General features: G+C 45.8%; 2 protein-coding genes across 5 annotated transcripts in view; both read left to right on the top strand.

Moving 5' to 3' along the window:
• The window catches only part of PSMD14 (proteasome 26S subunit, non-ATPase 14), a 111,284-nt gene extending 109,976 nt beyond the window's left edge, over positions 1-1,308 (top strand). For all 4 annotated transcript variants that reach the window (XM_023542893.2, XM_010586285.3, XM_064287056.1 and 1 more), the window contains one exon: positions 894-1,308. In XM_023542893.2, coding sequence (XP_023398661.1) covers positions 894-992 — 99 coding nt within the window. In that variant the 3' untranslated portion in view covers positions 993-1,308. The remainder of the gene's footprint in view (positions 1-893) is intronic.
• A 4,859-nt stretch (positions 1,309-6,167) lies between these two features.
• On the top strand, positions 6,168-14,080 carry TBR1 (T-box brain transcription factor 1). Its single transcript, XM_003405829.4, has 6 exons — positions 6,168-6,972; positions 7,605-7,759; positions 8,121-8,242; positions 8,791-8,949; positions 10,059-10,120; positions 13,222-14,080. The coding sequence occupies exons 1-6, from the start codon at positions 6,281-6,283 to the stop codon at positions 14,078-14,080; spliced, it is 2,049 nt and encodes a 682-aa protein (XP_003405877.2). The 5' UTR covers positions 6,168-6,280.
• Positions 14,081-17,048: the final 2,968 nt, after the last annotated feature.

Below are 17,048 nucleotides of genomic sequence, written 5' to 3'. Positions count from 1 at the left end.
TGATAAATACTTGTTTAAAGTGGGGTGTTGAGTATTTTAACAATATTCATAAGAAAATAATGTTTTAATTGACAGTTTTTTACTGTGCACAGTATGTATCTCCTATTTCAAATTTAGCTGAAATACTGCATTCAACCTTAAACATAAATATAAATTAAGCATTTTTATTTAAATTCCTTACTATAGTACAGTTCTAAGCCTCATTTTTAACTCAAAAATAGGTTTGATTAAGTTTAAGGGCTGCACCAATATAATCTTCAGTGATACGTTTTTCATAATACCTTTGTGAAACATTTATTCTTAACATTCTAGAATTGATACAAATTTTCTGAAGCCCAGTGACTTATTATCCAGTAATTTTTTCTGAATCATTTAAAGCAGTATTCCTGGAATATTAAAATTATATAGAGCCCAGATTCTTACCAAGATGTAGAGGAACGAGGAGAATTCACAATGAATTGTTAGCTATTGGTATATCTGCTTTAAGTAAAGTACCCCTCAGCCATTCAGTATTTGTGAATGGCAGGGAATACACACATGTACTTAAGCATATATACTATATTATGCACATACTTTTTTTTTCAGCCAGATCATTATGGTTATATAGAATTCCTTGTTACTCTTTATATTCTCTGGTATAGAGTCGTAGTAGCGTTGGTTGTGTACGTCGGTCTTCCGTTGTGTAATTAGTTATTTTATCAGATACATAACTTTCTAATGATTCAGAAACCCTAAGAATATAATGATATATACTAGGAAAGTTAAAGTTGTCAAACATATATAAATTTCAGTCTGACTTCCTTTACCAATTTCATCAACTACTTAAAAAAAAAAAATCTAAGTAATGTATCTACTAGTAATATGGTTCTTCTTCTTTATTTTTTTTCTTTTAGGATCCCAAACGTCATTTGGAGGAACATGTGGATGTACTTATGACCTCCAATATTGTCCAGTGTTTAGCAGCTATGTTGGATACTGTTGTATTTAAATAAAGCAACATAAAAAGCTATTAGTGATACTTTAGTGTGCGTTCCTGTATTGTTGCTGATGCTCAAAATCAAGGGACCGCTGAAGGTGTGCTTGGTTAAACGTAAGACATCTGGCGTCATTTGCAGCGCTGTAACACCTTCAGTCTCACTTGTGCAATTACTTCTGTTTCTTTAGTCAGGGTCTTTGCAGATTCCAAAGTTGTACAAGAATACGTCAAAGTGGACAAATTTTGTTAAGTTCCCATTTAATATTTGAAGAAATCAGTAGCACAAATATATTTTGATTGTTGCTTACAAAATAAAATACATTTACAATCTATGTCTCCTGAGGTCTTTTTGGCATTGGGTGAAACTGACAGAATAACATTTGACAGTGCTATAGAAATCTCACACAAAGATGTTTTCCTTTGCATTTTAAGATCTTATAATACATAAAACATCAAGGTGATAAAACTTCATAAATTTAAAATTGTTACCATTAATGAGTGGCTATTTTTTTTTTTACCTCATTAGTGAGTAACCCAGAAAAAGTGTTGACATATATTTTATTAAAAAGCTTTTGTCATAAATTAATATCATATGCTCAATATCTTGTTAATGTCTTTCAGGATCTCAGAGGAGTATAAGATAAAAAAGGGGGCAATTTTAATTTATATTTTTTAGTATTTTTAAAAGAATACATTCCACTAGCAGTTTTGAGATCATCTGGGAGTTGGCTGCTGCAAACTCCACTGGACTTTCAGCTACGACAGCCATAGGAGGTATATAATATGTCGTCATTGCAAAATGAGAAAAGTAGCCATAATGTAAGTTTAATATATAAGCAATAATTCTGTTACTGTTTTTTCATTATCTTTCCCAAGTAAACTTAGAAGGTACCTAGTTTTCTAATAGGAAGAAAATTTGGCTAATGGCAGTTTTCACAGACAGCCGGCTTCTAAGTAACTACGCCTGTTAATACTTGTGGTATAGCACCGTATTGGGAACGCCAAAGGGGTATGGCAAACAATATGGACCCTAGTAAACATTTAATTCTAGTCTGCATCCTTCTTTTGAAAATATGGTGAGAATGTTTCTAAGGCTTCATTAAAGGAATTTTTTTTTTTTTTTTTTTAGGGACTTAGAATTTAGACTTAACCAATTAGAGGTTATATGAATGACATGATAGACCAAATTACTGCGCTGCCTGAATGATTCTAAGTTCTTACTGGTTGGCTAATGAAAATTTACCAGAAACAAAGTGGAAATGGCTTAAATTCCCAGTATGTTTTACCGTGCCTTTTTAGTGAGCATTTCTTTCTTTTAAATATAGCAATTGGTATGCTTTGTTTAGGACACGTACATTAGTGTAAATTGTCAGAATTACAACACCAAACCACTTACCGTTAAAATGTAAGTGGAAGCTAATGTAAAGTTTGTTTTGTTTTTTGCTGAATTTAAACTACGTGCAGGTTAATTGATGCACGGTTTTTCCCTTTATAAATTAAGGCTCTATAACTTATTTCACAGATACCGTTGATTACAGCTGGTCAGTATTTTTTCATAAAATTCCCTCAGAAGGAGGCCTCAATAATCCAAAGGCTAGTCTCAACATTCAGTTTGAAAGTTTTTTTTTTTTTTCCCCGCCCACATAGTCCCCTGAAAATACCTCATGACTGCTATACAGCAAGAGAGAAAGTTTGTGCAGACCCTGTGCTCTGCCATTATTTGATTGCCTCGTCTTCCTGGACTCCCCACAGCTACACACCGTTTTCTTTCCCTTGACTCATGTTGGAAACCTTACTAATTTCGGAACTTTATCAAACTCCCTCCAAGCAAAAACCTGCATTTTCTTTGTCTATTTGAAGTCAATCAACATCAGGATGCTGTCTAAGAGGTGGTTTGGTGAACACTTTTGTCTTCGGATATACAGCTGTTTAAGCAGCAGCCTGATGCCCTAGGCCCAATTAGGTAGTGAAAGGGCTTGGTTAATCACGAACTCAGTAAGCCGATGTGTGTGTGTATGTGAGCATCTGTTTATCCATCCGCCATGCAGGGTAAAAGCAGCACGGGAACCAAAACTCCTACTTACCTGTAGTGCAGCAATGTCCTTGCTTTTCTCTCAGACCAGTATGGGGCACTGAAAGCTGTACCTTCAGTGTCTAAGTGTGATCTGCCTGGTCCAGCAGCATGTGGGGCTTCTGGGAGCTCCTTATATATACACAATCAAGCCCCACCCCAGACCAACAGAATCAAAATCTGAATTTTAGCAAGATCCTGGGGTGGTTTGTATGCCCTGCTCCACAGAAGTAAGGCTCAAGGGCTAGCGTGTTGATCCTGAGGAAAGCCTTAGTTTTCCTTCTTGAGCACCTGAATGAGTCTCAGCTGTTCTCTATAGAAATTCAAGGTTTAGCCTATATGTGAGGAACCACAGAATTTGGTATTGATAATCCAAAGTGGGCAGAGTGCACATTTATCTTCCAATTTAATACCTTAAAAGCCTGAGGAAGGTGCCCTCTACGCATTTTCTACCCTTCATGCCTTATTTCAACTTAGCATTCTTTTTTTTTTTTTAAGTCAGTTCAGGGTGGGGGAAATGGCAAAGTCTCAAAAAGAGCCTAGATAGAGTCTGGCCCTCTTGCTATATACACACTTGTTTCTCTGTCCCATTGGGATGGCAGAAGCGTACCTTCCAGAAGAAATAGGAGAAGCTCTCAGGGGCAGAAAAGCTAATGATCTAAGAAAGGAGGGGGAAGAAGCAGCCAAAATAGGGCCCAAGTCGCTCACCAGGAGACTTGGCGGTGGAAGACAAAGGGCAGAAAAATGAATCAAAGTGTCATAGTTACTCTCGGCTCCTCTGCACCCACAAGCCTCAACATCTAAGGCTCTGCTTGTTTTTGAAGCTTTCTGGCCAGGGGCTGAGGTTTGCTTTCGAAAGGGAAAACGGGTCTGGCTTTATTTTTCTCCCAGAAAACTGTCTCAGCTTGAGTCTGGGACATCTGGTCATCAACCTGTCCAGTCCAACTCCTCCTGCCCTGGGCCTTGCTCGCGGCGCCCTGCTGGAGGCCGCAGCTGGTGCCCTCTGCAGACAAGGCGCCCAACCCGCCTCGGGGGTGCAATCTGAACCGAGCGCTGATGGTTGGATCCACCCAGGCACCCCTCTAAAAATGCTCTATAGAGGCGAAACTGCGAGGCGCCTGATCAAGTCTGGTTAATCCCTCTCGGCCAGTGCCCAGGACCCACCCAATGCTCCCAGCGCCGTTCCCACCGAGGGAGCTACCCCGGTCTGGGGAGGGCGGAGCCCTCGCAAGAAAGCAGAAGCTCTACCCGGCCGAGATGCCAGGCCGCGCCTCCTTCCGGGGAAGAGGGGTGCTTCTGAGGTCTGTGCCAGGCGCGGCTCGCGCGGCGCTCCCTCAGTCTCCCGGGTGGCGCCTTCCCCTTGAGCTCGTCAGGGTGCTCTCTCGGGACACTCACAGACGTTAGACAATGAGCCAGAGCTGGGCGCGCGGGGGCAGGCCTGGGCTGTGGCACCTGGCGCGGTGGGGTGGGGTGGGGTGGGGTGGAGCTGAAGGTGGCCTCTCCTGCCCTGCCGGGCCAGGCAGCGCCCGGCGCGGAGCCCGCCCGCCTGTCCGCCAGCTCGCTGTGCCGAGCTGGCTCCGAGAAGCGCACCTCCCCCTCCTCCTCATTCCTGCGCCCCTCGGCGTCCCGGGGAAAGTCGCGGGAGGGCAGGTTGGCTGGTGCTGGGCCACCGGAAGCAGCTTTGGGCGGATAAAGCCTCGGTCGCTCTTGGCTCTAAGGTCCAGGCCAAGAGCTGGGTTCCTCTGGAGAATCAGTACTGGGACGTGTCTCTCCTCCCTACATCTCAGGGTTGCTTTGGGCCTCGTGCTATTTATTTGTGCCAACATCTTTTTACATTGGTTCTATTCTCTATTTTTCCTTAGATTCTTCCTCCTTTTAAAATTACTGGCGTGCATTCTTTTTCTCCCCACCAGATTATATAAACATTAAACACACACACACACACACACACACACACACACACACACACACACACACACACAGCCCTCAGTAAAGATAACTGTGTTGACACCACTTCCACTCTGTCTCCCCAGATCAGCACTTCTGGCGAACCCATTTGCACGGGGACTCTGCCCTCTTTTTTCCTGGCGAGGCTTGCGAATCTGTTGCCAAGCCAGTACCTCAGAGAGAAGGAAGTGCAGTAGGACGGGAGGGACGCATGGCGCCTGCTCCCAGTTAGATGCTCTTCAAATAATCTGCAACCAAGCTCACTGATAAAATATTTAGTAAAGACCCTGTAAACATCAGTGCAAATACATTAAGGCACTTCAGACCGACAGCTTATGATTATTTCAAAACTTAAAAAGGAGATCATATATTGTCACTGTTTCTGTGTTCAACTAAGAAACCGAACCTTCCTGAGGTGGGTGAACAGTGGATGGGTGGGTGAGTTGCTGCCTTTCGCCCCCACTTCCCCCTCCCGCTCACTTCCGTCGCTGTGGCTCTCAGCAGCAGTGATTTATTTATTTATGTATGTGGTTAAAAAGCCGGGGGAGAAAGGGGGCGCGAAGACAGGCAGGACCTGCTCACAAAGGACCGGCTCAGGTGTTGTGTACTTCTGTATTAACTGGAAAAGACAGACTCTGGAACTTTTACAGGGCGAGAAGAGGCCACCGGCTCGTGCTTTGTATGCTTTGCACTTGAAATCGTTACATTCAACTGAATATTTGGCTCATTCAGATCCGAAAAGTCTCCTAGCATCGTCGAATCCCCTCCTCCGCCCCTCGGTTCCAAAGGGAGGGAGGTGGTGGGGTGGGGGGGAAGGTAGGAAAGTGTTCAGTAAATTGCACATCTTTTGAATCTTCCTAAAGCAGTGGTCACAAAGCTTAAAGGTGACACAACAGGGCTCACGTAAAACCAACACATATCCCCCCCCTCCAGCCAACAATAAAATCATCCCCTTCAATTTGCCATGATCGTCGCGACCAGGAGCCAGGTGATTATCCTAATTAATGTCTATCTAATTAAATTACTGTCAGCAGTTAACCAATGGCAGGAGCCGTTTCATCGGCTGCACAAGCAGCAAGATCAAAAGTGAGCCTTTTCTGATTGCTGCATAGTGTCAATTGGCCAATCTCTTCTCCCAGAGAAAAAAAAAGTAAATCAAACCTTTGAGAAGCATTTGCTGGTTGAAGTGCTTTCTGTCTAGTGAGGGGGTCTGTGGATTTCTAGTTTATGATAAATAGGACTTTAAAAACCAAGGACGGGAGGGCGAGTGTTCAGGTTCTAGAGCTATGCAGCTGGAGCACTGCCTTTCTCCTTCTATCATGCTCTCCAAGAAATTTCTCAATGTGAGCAGCAGCTACCCACATTCAGGCGGAACCGAGCTTGTCTTGCACGATCATCCCATTATCTCGACCACTGACAACCTGGAGAGAAGTTCACCTTTGAAAAAAATTACCAGAGGGATGACGAATCAGTCAGATACAGACAATTTTCCTGACTCCAAGGACTCACCAGGGGACGTCCAGAGAAGTAAACTCTCTCCTGTCTTGGACGGGGTCTCTGAGCTTCGTCACAGTTTCGATGGCTCTGCAGCAGATCGCTACCTCCTATCTCAGTCCAGCCAGCCCCAGTCTGCGGCCACTGCTCCCAGTGCCATGTTCCCGTACCCCAGCCAGCACGGACCGGCGCACCCCGCCTTCTCCATCGGCAGCCCCAGCCGCTACATGGCCCACCACCCGGTCATCACCAACGGAGCCTACAACAGCCTTCTGTCCAACTCCTCACCGCAGGGCTACCCCGCGGCCGGCTACCCCTACCCACAGCAGTACGGCCACTCCTACCAAGGCGCCCCATTCTACCAGTTCTCCTCCACACAGCCTGGGCTAGTGCCGGGTAAAGCGCAGGTGTACCTGTGCAACAGGCCCCTTTGGCTGAAATTTCACCGGCACCAAACGGAGATGATCATCACCAAACAGGGAAGGTAATGCTACATTCTTGGCTGCCGCTGCCCCAGGCGCGGCCCGGGGGCGAGCTCTCCCGGGTTACGACCGCCGGGGCAGCGACAATTCGGGTTCGGGAGAGGAGTGGAAGGCGCTTAGGTGCGCCCAAGAGTTGGCTAGTTTTGGAAAAGGGGAAGTGGAAGGGATGATCACCTTGGGGATGGGGAGAATTCTCAATGTGACCAGGGGATCCCGCTCTAGAAAGGTGGTCGGAAAGCTCCGCCAGTGCCCCGAGGAAAGCGAGACTGGGCGCCCGAGCCGGCGACCCGGCACAGCTCGCGGTCGGGCGGTGGGAGGGACGCATCGCCGCACTGATGTACCGCCTGGTAGATGCGCGGTTCGCCAATCTCGCTCTCCACCTGGGCAGGGATACCTGCCGACCGCCCACTCCACCTCACCCACCTTACTTGCCTCTCCCCTCGACTTCGGCCGCACTTTTTTTCTCCCCCAGACCCCTTTTCTAACCCAGCAAACATTCGCTTATCTACATTGCGAGAACAAGTTTTGCTTTGCTATCTGGCGCCGCGCTTCTTGCGTTTAATCTTTAACATTTATATTTCTGTTCTCCTTGTTTTCCTTCTTCCTCCTCCCCTCCCCTCTTTAATTTAAATAGGCGCATGTTTCCTTTTTTAAGTTTTAACATTTCTGGTCTCGATCCCACGGCTCATTACAATATTTTTGTGGATGTGATTTTGGCGGATCCCAATCACTGGAGGTTTCAAGGAGGCAAATGGGTTCCTTGCGGCAAAGCGGACACCAATGTGCAAGGCAAGTCCTTCCAATTAACACGTTTTCCTGACACTTATTTAGGTGAGAATGATTAATTAAAGCCTTTGTGGACTGGCTAGAACGACTTTTAAAACGATCGGCCAGTGACTTCCAAAAGGAAACGAGGGAGAAAGGGAGACAGACTGAGCGGCGAGAAGGGGGAGGATTATGCAAAAGATTAATCATCCCCAGTTATTAGGAAGAAAGCGCAGCCTAAAAATGCCCCAGCTAATGGGCCTCACAGTGGAGTAAGGTGTGTGTGTGCGTGTGTGTACACGTGTGTGTGTGTGTTCTAGGTGGTAAAGCAGTTGGGACTGGGCAGTGCTGGGGGCAGATGTAAACAACGTATTTCTTTCTCCAGGAAATCGAGTCTATATGCATCCGGATTCCCCCAACACGGGGGCTCACTGGATGCGCCAAGAAATTTCTTTTGGAAAATTAAAACTTACTAACAACAAAGGAGCTTCAAACAACAACGGGCAGGTCAGTGGCTCAAGCGCTCGCTAATTGTCTCTCACACACACACCCCATACCCGTCCCTCTCTAGCATCCAGTTACTTTATAAGGCAGCATGCGAAACTGGATACACTTTTCCTTGCTTAATTAAGGAGGTTTTTTTTTTCCTAAAAAATTATATTTTCACTCTCTAAAATAATGTTAAATCTATAAAGTTGTCTTCCCGCCCCTTGCCCCATTCTTGGGTTCTTGACCTTCCCATGTAAAATGCTTGATGGATTTCGAGAAAGAAACCCACAAGATCTGCAGGTTGTGAGAATCTTTGTTCCTCTTCGGAGGAGAAGGAAGGCCCGGGAGAATACCGGGTGTCGGGTTCTGTTCTCCTCGGGTGCTCGGCGGATTCTCGCTTTCCGAGGTGCGAGGGCCGGTCTGCTCCGGCCAGCCCAGCCCGGCGAGTCCCGCCACCAGTCAGGCGGGGAGGCGGGCTCAGAGCAGCCTCGCCCGGCGAGCCCAGCCAGCGCACACCGACCGCGTTAACCCGCCGCCCGGCGCTCCCCTTTCTCTCTGCGGGACAGATGGTGGTTTTGCAATCGCTGCACAAGTACCAGCCCCGCCTGCATGTGGTGGAAGTGAACGAAGACGGCACGGAAGACACCAGTCAGCCCGGACGTGTGCAGACGTTCACCTTCCCCGAGACTCAGTTCATCGCCGTCACCGCCTACCAGAACACCGATGTAAGGAAGCCGGAGGGCTGGGCGCGCGGCGGGCCTTGCCAGGCACCTCTCGGTAACCCTGGCAATCCCTGGCTCTGACACCAGCAGCACCAACAGCATACTGATTCTGCCACGGGTTTTAGGCACAGGACTAGAGGCCTGCTAGGCACCCTTCCTAAGCCGCGCGGGAAACGCTTCCCATTTGTCTCTGACGAGGATCACCTGAGACCCCTTTGAGGTGCCCAGGATTTCTAGGGCCTCTTCTTCTGTGAGTTTGAATTTGGCCCTCAAATTAGAACAGGTTAAAACCCACTTTTTTTTTTTTGTCTAAGTTCTTCCCATTTTAAAACAAGGATATCCCCCCCCCTTTGCATTTTATTCTTGGAAAGCTTTGACGTTATTTAAAAAAAAAAAATCTTAGACTTGATGGCTGAAATGAACAAGTATCACCGTTTTGGGGGAGCAAAAGAACATACACATTCATATATGTAAAAATACAATAAATCAGATTACTTGGCGCTATGGAATGAGTTTTGTAGCACTTAACCCTCTTCAGCATTTATAAGTTTACAAAAGCTGATTAAGCTGCTATTGATCTGACCAGCAGTGATGGCTTTTTTTTTTTTTACTTAAATGAAAATATCAGACATAAAAAACATGATTTTATTGTAAATCAAATCTGATTTTAAGAGGCACCTTGTACGTTCTTCTTGTGAATCAAATGGGACCAACTTTTTAAAAATATGGTGAACATTTAAAATAGGCAACATTTGGTGATGAATTCAAGTTCCTCTTAAAATTTTTTTTGTCTGAACAAGTGCCTGTGTAACAAGCATTTTAAAAAATGTGCATATGAAGCAATTTAGAACACATAGGAGAGCTAACTGAAAGCAATCCTTTAGTTTTAGACATCATTAATTTGAACATGTCCCTCATCACTTTGTGACGTTTTCTCTTTTTCCTTTACATCCATTCTCTCCGTTTTTTCCAGTTAGGAAAACCTTGCTATTTAAAGAAATTGTAGGCTCTCAGCCCTTGTAAAAAGTGGCAGATGATATATTCTCAAACACTCCTCCTATATAGAAATGGGGGTCACATCATCTTTTTTTTTTTTTTTTCCTCTTTCCCAGATTACACAACTGAAAATAGATCACAACCCCTTTGCAAAAGGATTTCGGGATAATTATGACACGTAAGTAATTTTGCACCTTCCTTTTCAAATAGTTGTGGCTTAAGGTGGAAGGTGGATTGTTATGTACAAGGCTTTTGGAAACGAGAATGTGTGAAGACGGGTTGTGTCTTCGAGGTTTTCCCTTTCCTTGTTGCTGGCTCCCCTTCTCTCTGGTGACCTTCTGTCTTGGTACTTGTGTGGTTTTGGTCAAAGTTTCCTGCACCTATTTTTAGCTTTCCTATGAATTACAAAGTTGTTGCCTGGCTAGTTGGCTGGGGAAGCTGCCCTGGTTCCCCGGCGGGAGTTGTATGTAGCACTGCAGATGCTCCGCTCAGATTGTGTCTGAAACTGGCCCGATTCTGCCTGAAAGTGCATGTGGCTCTGGCAGTTGTTCCAGTTTCCTTGGCATATGTGACTTTTATTTACCCATTTCCAAGTTTTGTGTAATAGCGTTTCCTGTGCAAGTTTACTATGGACTGAATAAAAAATGTACACCCACCAAAGGCCATCTCATGAGCAGAACCGCTGCTACAGATTTCAGGCTTTAGGAAGGACTCAGGCGCTATTGCTGAATATTACTTATAAGCTTCAAAAGAAAAATATTTTCTCTTATGTTTGTATATAGGTGTGTTCTACTTACACATGTTGGTTCTCTTTCCTCCGAACTCCCTTGTCTATCTCCATTTGTTCTCTGTCAAAAGGCTGTTCTCTAGGGTCAACAGTAGGTGTAAGCCAAATGCTTTCTGGGCTTGTTCTAGCACTGTCACTCACTGCCTGAGTTCAGGTACTGTAATATAGCAAAAATCTAAATCTGAATTGGGGGGTTCCCCACTTTTTTCTAACCATAAAAGGAAAGGGTACATATAGCTTAATTTGACAGCTTGCATTGAGTGCCTCGGATAAAACTATAAAGGTGAGATTGTCTTTGACTAGGAATAGATTAAATGTGTGGAGAAATAGGGAAGTGGCTGCCTCTATTCCATCTATAGGCAGTTACCAAACTTCCCACCTGGTATTTTATAACAACCCCCCCCCAAAAAGCATTGATATTACTGGCTTTAATCATTTTATGCATCCCTCAAAAGGAGTCCCGAGGAAGCAAGCCTCTCAATATGATTCCCCAGCACAAAAACTTGGCTAGTGTAGTCCTCACAATCTAAAAAGGTGGGCCCAGCACAGCGGAAAGTGTGTGGCCCAGGAGACCAGAGATGTTGGAGGGAAGTCCTGTAGATTTTGAGCTTTTAATTCTGTTGTGAACATCTGTTCTAAAGCATTTATTTTGCACAAATCAATTCAGTAATCCCAAGTGAGCTGGGATCTGGATGGGCATCTAAACTCTATCTTTTGCAGACTGCTTTTTTCTTTTAAAAATATTTTGGTGGTAAACAGAGAAGATATTTGCACCTGGCTAGTTATGTTCCCTTCCTGCCTCTCTCTTATTTGAAACTGGAATTAAATTTTAGGAGGGAAATTTTGTGCACCAAGTGAATGACTGGGGCAGCTGCAGCAGTGTGACCTTCCACCTCTACCTGTCCCCTGTTGGTAAAGCCAGCTTAGAGACTTCTTCCCTTTGATTCTTAAATTACTAGGCATTTTTCATAAAAAGCTTCTTTACCTATACAAGCAAATTTCTTAGGTTTTTAGAGGATGGGAAAGAGTGGATTTATGACACTCTCCCTTTCTTTCATGTGAGTTGTTTTGGCATGGCTTAATTTTGGAGAAATAGGGAGAGGCATACGTGCTCAGGGGCATTAGGTGGCTCTTTTGCCACTCACCAGGGAATCTCCTCCCAAAAGGATAAAAGTCTGAGACTTTCTTTCCAAACAATCTGTTGATTGAAGATTAAAACACTCATGTGTGAGTTAAATAAAAAGGAAGATATATGTATGAGAAAACACTTCTGCCACACTTCAGCCAATCCCTGGTTACCTTTCAATTCTAATAGGATTTTCTAGGCCCAAGGTCTAGAATCAATCTTTGCTTATTTTATCTAAGATAATCTCCAGCAACACAATCACTGTCGGTGACCTTGGGCAAGTTATTTCACTTCCCTGTGCTTCAGATTCCTCATCTGTAAAGTGGGCTAATAATGGTACTTAGCTAGAGGAATTGTTGTGAGGGTTAAATAAGTTAGTATATGTACAGTGCTAGACAACATTGCCTGACACATAGTCGCACTCTGTAAAAGGGTTAGTTATCATTAGTGGAGGATTGCTTGGGGGAGGTTGATAGCTCTAGTGTAAGAGTTTGTCTGAAAGTTTTTGCCAGTAACGGGTCAAAAGCTGGAGCTAGGGGTCAGAGTAAAGGACACCTTGTCTTTGTGAAATAATTTTCCTTGCGTGTGTTGATGATTACTTTGTTTCCTAGTAGTAATTCTTATCTGTATTGGTAAAGGTGGGGATCGAAGGTGTGCACAAGGCAAAAAATAGACAATAAGTACCCTGTAGGTTGTCAAAAGCAACAATCCTTGGGTCTCGTAAGAATGATGATGGTCAGTCTTTGATGGGTTAAGAGTCAGAGCTGACTAGATGGCAGAGGGTAATGAGTTTACTAGGGTGCCTGTGCTCACACACACAAATGCACAGTTATTTCCTATGAGTTTCTTAAACTATCTATTAAAAGAAGGGAAGAGAAATCTCCTGAACAATCAAATGGTAAAAGGAAGGGAATTTTTTTTTTAAAAGGGCACAGAAGAGGGTATCTTATTTAAAATTTCACTCAGAAACTTTCCCCACACAGGAACGGTCCAGTGGGCAGGAATGCCCTATTCCCAGGGTAAACCTGCTTTAGTATGTATACATATGTTGAAAAAGTGGGACGAGAACCCCCTGCTGTGTTCCTGTCACCTGTGCGTTTGGTGGAGAGCAAGGGAAGAAGCAAGCCTTCCTCTTGACGCTCTGGATCTCGCTCTGGGTCCCGCACGTACACATTGGTCCTTTTATAACTCCACGATTTATCTAGGGGAGCATGCTGGTCTGTGACCCTTTCTGTGTCTCCATCTTGGACAGCAAGATACAGATAACGAGGGTGGAGGGAGGAGAAAAGTGGAGGTGGTCTTCCTTTCTGTCCCCCGAAGGGACCTCCGCGCCACCCCTCGGTTATTTCTCTCTCACCTCCCGCAGGATCTACACGGGCTGCGACATGGATCGCCTGACCCCCTCGCCCAACGACTCGCCACGTTCGCAGATCGTGCCCGGGGCCCGCTACGCCATGGCCGGATCTTTCCTGCAGGACCAGTTCGTGAGCAACTACGCCAAGGCCCGCTTCCACCCGGGTGCTGGAGGGGGCCCCGGGCCGGGCACGGATCGCAGCGTGCCACATACCAACGGGCTGCTGTCCCCGCAGCAAGCCGAAGACCCGGGCGCGCCGTCGCCGCAGCGCTGGTTTGTGACACCGGCCAACAACCGGCTGGACTTCGCCGCCTCGGCCTATGACACGGCCACGGACTTCGCAGGCAACGCGGCCACATTGCTCTCCTACGCGGCGGCGGGCGTCAAGGCGCTGCCACTGCAGGCGGCCGGCTGCACTGGCCGCCCGCTCGGCTACTACGCCGACCCGTCGGGCTGGGGCGCGCGCAGCCCCCCGCAGTACTGCGGCGCCAAGTCGGGCTCCGTGCTGCCCTGCTGGCCCAACAGCGCCGCGGCCGCCGCGCGCATGGCGGGTGCCAACCCCTACCTGGGCGAGGAGGCCGAGGGCCTGGCTGCCGAGCGCTCACCGCTTCCCCCCGGCGCCGCCGAGGATGCCAAGCCCAAGGACCTGTCCGATTCCAGCTGGATCGAGACACCCTCTTCCATCAAGTCCATCGACTCCAGCGATTCCGGGATTTACGAGCAGGCCAAGCGGAGGCGAATCTCGCCAGCGGACACGCCGGTGTCCGAGAGCTCGTCCCCCCTCAAGAGCGAGGTGCTGGCCCAGCGGGACTGCGAGAAGAACTGCGCCAAGGACCTAGGCGGCTACTACGGCTTCTACTCGCACAGCTAGGCCGCCCCTGCGCGCCCTGGCCCCGCGGCCCGCCGCGGCCCGGACCCCAGCCAGCCCCCCACAGCTCTTCCCCAACTCCTTCTCCCCAGACCCCGCCTCGCGCACCTCATTTTATTTGACCCTCGATTATCGTCTGCAGCGACGCAGGTCTCCGAATAAACGCAGTTAAAAGTGATTTTAACTTTTTTTTTTTTTTTTTGCGCAGCAGTGTCTGCAGTTAGCTCACCGACCTTCAACTTTGCTGTAAACCTTTTGGTTTTCCTACTTTCTCTCTTGTGAAGTTATCCTGCAAACAATCCTCCTCCCCCTTGTCTTCTTCTCACCTCCTCCTTCTCTTTCTTGTAATGAAACTCTTCATCTTTAGGAGACCTGGGCAGTCCTGTCAGGCAGCAGCGATTCCGACCTTCCAAGTCTCGGCCTCCCCATTAACCGGCCTCCCCATTAACCGTAGGATGTTGACTCTAGAACCTGGACCCACCCAGTGCGTCCTTCTTTATCCCCGAGTGGATGGATGGATGGATGGATGGGTGGATGGATGGATGGATGGATGGATGGATGGATGGATGGATGGATGGACGGACGGACGGACGGACAAACGGACGGACGGACGGACGAACGGATGGATGGATGGATGGATGGATGGTAGGGATGTTAATACTTTTAGTGGAACAAAGCCTGTGAAATGATTGTAAATAGTGTTAATTTATTGTAACGAATGGCTAGTTTTTATTCTCATCGTCGAGGCACAAAACCAGTTCATGCTTAACTTCTTCCGCTCTTTCCTTCTCTTTAACTTTTTTTTTTCTTTGCGAGATAACAGTATTTTAAGAGGCTCTGGGAACTTGAAATACTCATAGATAGTAATGGGTTTCTCACTTCTCCTAAATCCGTTGCATGAAATAATTACTTTGTGCCCTATGTTCACAAAATAGGTAAGGAGAATCCACCCAAACACCTGTAAAGGATAGGTGTCTGTTCATAGGTGAGTCGATGAAGTGGCATGATGCCTGCAGAGCTAAGTCAACTGGAGTTGTATTCCCCCCCTCATTCCTTTTAAATAGAATAGTTCGACATCAGCAATATTATTTTGCCTTATTTGTTTTTCCCCAAAGTGCCAAATCCATTACTGGTCTGTGCAGGTGCCAAATATGCTGACAAACTGTTTCTGAATATCTTTTCAGCCCCCCTCCACCTTTATATACTGTAAATCTTTGTAATGAGTACTCTACTAATGATATAGATAACTGAATTGTTGGTAACTTTATAGCGTAGTCTAGTGAAGATGAATTGTGTGAGTTGTATATTTTACTGCATTTTAGTTTTGAAAATGATTTCCCCTCCCCACCTAGAAACAGCTGAAATCTGACTTCCTTGGGAAAACACTAGCATTAAAACGGATTCTCCTCCCCCCAAGCCTTGTTATATTTGATAAGGAGCATTCATCCCCCTGGAAATAGATTAGTAAAATTTCTAATGTTGTGCAGCAAACTTATACTTTTTTTTGTATTTTAAAAATTAATATGAAATATGCATCATACACAATATTCAACCTAGATTCCAGTCCACGGCGGGGGGGGGGGGGATTTTTTCCTAATAGGAGTTCAGGGTCTAAACGTGTGTATATTTTGGCTCTTCTGTAAATCTAATGTTGTGATTTTTATATTTGTTTCGTTTTGTCTGTGAAATGAATAATTTATACAAGTACACACTCCATTGAGAAACGTTTTGTTTTTTGCTCGTTTGTATCGTCTGTGTATAACAAGTAAAATAAATCTGGTAAAACGCTAACTATGGTGTTTGAAAGCAGTTTACAGTTTGGAAATAATTTAATTACTTTAAGAGGTTACTTTTAAGGGTTAAGGAAGAATAGCATGTCCCACTCAGATATGGGACGGTTCTGTTTCATGGGAACCACCTCCCATTTTTTTCCCCTTAAATTTGTTTTGTAACATTACCATTAACTACTTTTTCTCAGTCTACAATCACTTAGTTCCATATGTGTCAAGTTTCACTTTACTGCGCTCATCCCCCGCCCCCCCCACCCAGGAAAATGTATGCACTCTCCTTTTCATACCTGATTCTCTCTGAAGCTGGAAAAATGAGAGCAAGAAACGGAGGGTCTTTAAATGAGGAGTTTAGAATTTCTTTAAATTTTACAAAGCAAAGTGAGAGGCTTTGGGCCAGAGTAGGGAGTAATTTAAATGCATGTTAAAATAGGCTGGTGACCACAGCGTTAGGCAGTTTCGAAAATTCCGGCCTTTAATAGGAGGCCTTGAAAGTGAGTGGCAATTTGTAAGCGCAAAGGCAGAACGGCCTACATTTCTTGAGTGGCTGATTTCGGGGGATTGGGCAGGGAAAGGGTGGTGATGGAGCCATAGAACAAACTCGTGATAGGTCCGTTTTTAACCACTGAAGCTTAAAACTTGCATTGGGAGGTATCTGTGGGCATAGCTCCATCCCTTCTCCAGTGGAATCCCTGTGTCAGACCTGCCCAGGCAAGATTCCTATCCCTTAGAACAAATGCAGATATTCCAGCTTCGGTCGCTGGTACTAGTCAGGAAGTCCGCAAAGCTCTGCATTTACCACACAGAGAAGAGATTTTTCCACTTTTGTCTCCAAAGTGAGATAGCAGGAAGGAGGTGGAAAATGGGTCAGTATTCTTGCTTAGTCTGGGCCAGCCTCGGGTTACAAGACTAAATTTACCACCACCTAGAGATTGTCCTGTGTCCCCTTTGCAGTTTGGTAGATGTAAAAGGGCTTCAAGTTCCAATTAGGAGGAATATTAGAGGGAGGAAAAACCGGCTTGCCTTTCTTGGACAATTCTACCACTAGACGGCGTTCCGTGGAGTTTTGCCTGCCACATAGAAAAGCGATGACTGATTTTCCTTTGTTTTTCTTTCTCCCTTCCTGCACCTAAGAACTAAACAAGAGGATGAAAAGTACAAAAACATGGTGCATGTGTAGCAAG

Source organism: Loxodonta africana, chromosome 6, assembly GCF_030014295.1.
Source record: "Loxodonta africana isolate mLoxAfr1 chromosome 6, mLoxAfr1.hap2, whole genome shotgun sequence".
NCBI classification, from domain to species: domain Eukaryota; kingdom Metazoa; phylum Chordata; class Mammalia; order Proboscidea; family Elephantidae; genus Loxodonta; species Loxodonta africana.
The sequence above is the reverse complement of the archived record's forward strand: the minus strand, read 5'-3'. Positions and strand labels throughout refer to the sequence as shown.

What these genes read in the sequence shown, in the direction of transcription:
- TBR1 (XM_003405829.4), top strand. Translation starts at nt 6,281, where the DNA reads ATGCAGCTGGAGCACTGCCTTTCTCCTTCTATCATGCTCTCCAAGAAA. An exon ending in ATCATCACCAAACAGGGAAG is followed by an intron (nt 6,973 to 7,604) that starts GTAATGCTACAT and finishes TAATTTAAATAG; the next exon opens with GCGCATGTTTCCTTTTTTAA. An exon ending in CCGCCTACCAGAACACCGAT is followed by an intron (nt 8,950 to 10,058) that starts GTAAGGAAGCCG and finishes CCTCTTTCCCAG; the next exon opens with ATTACACAACTGAAAATAGA.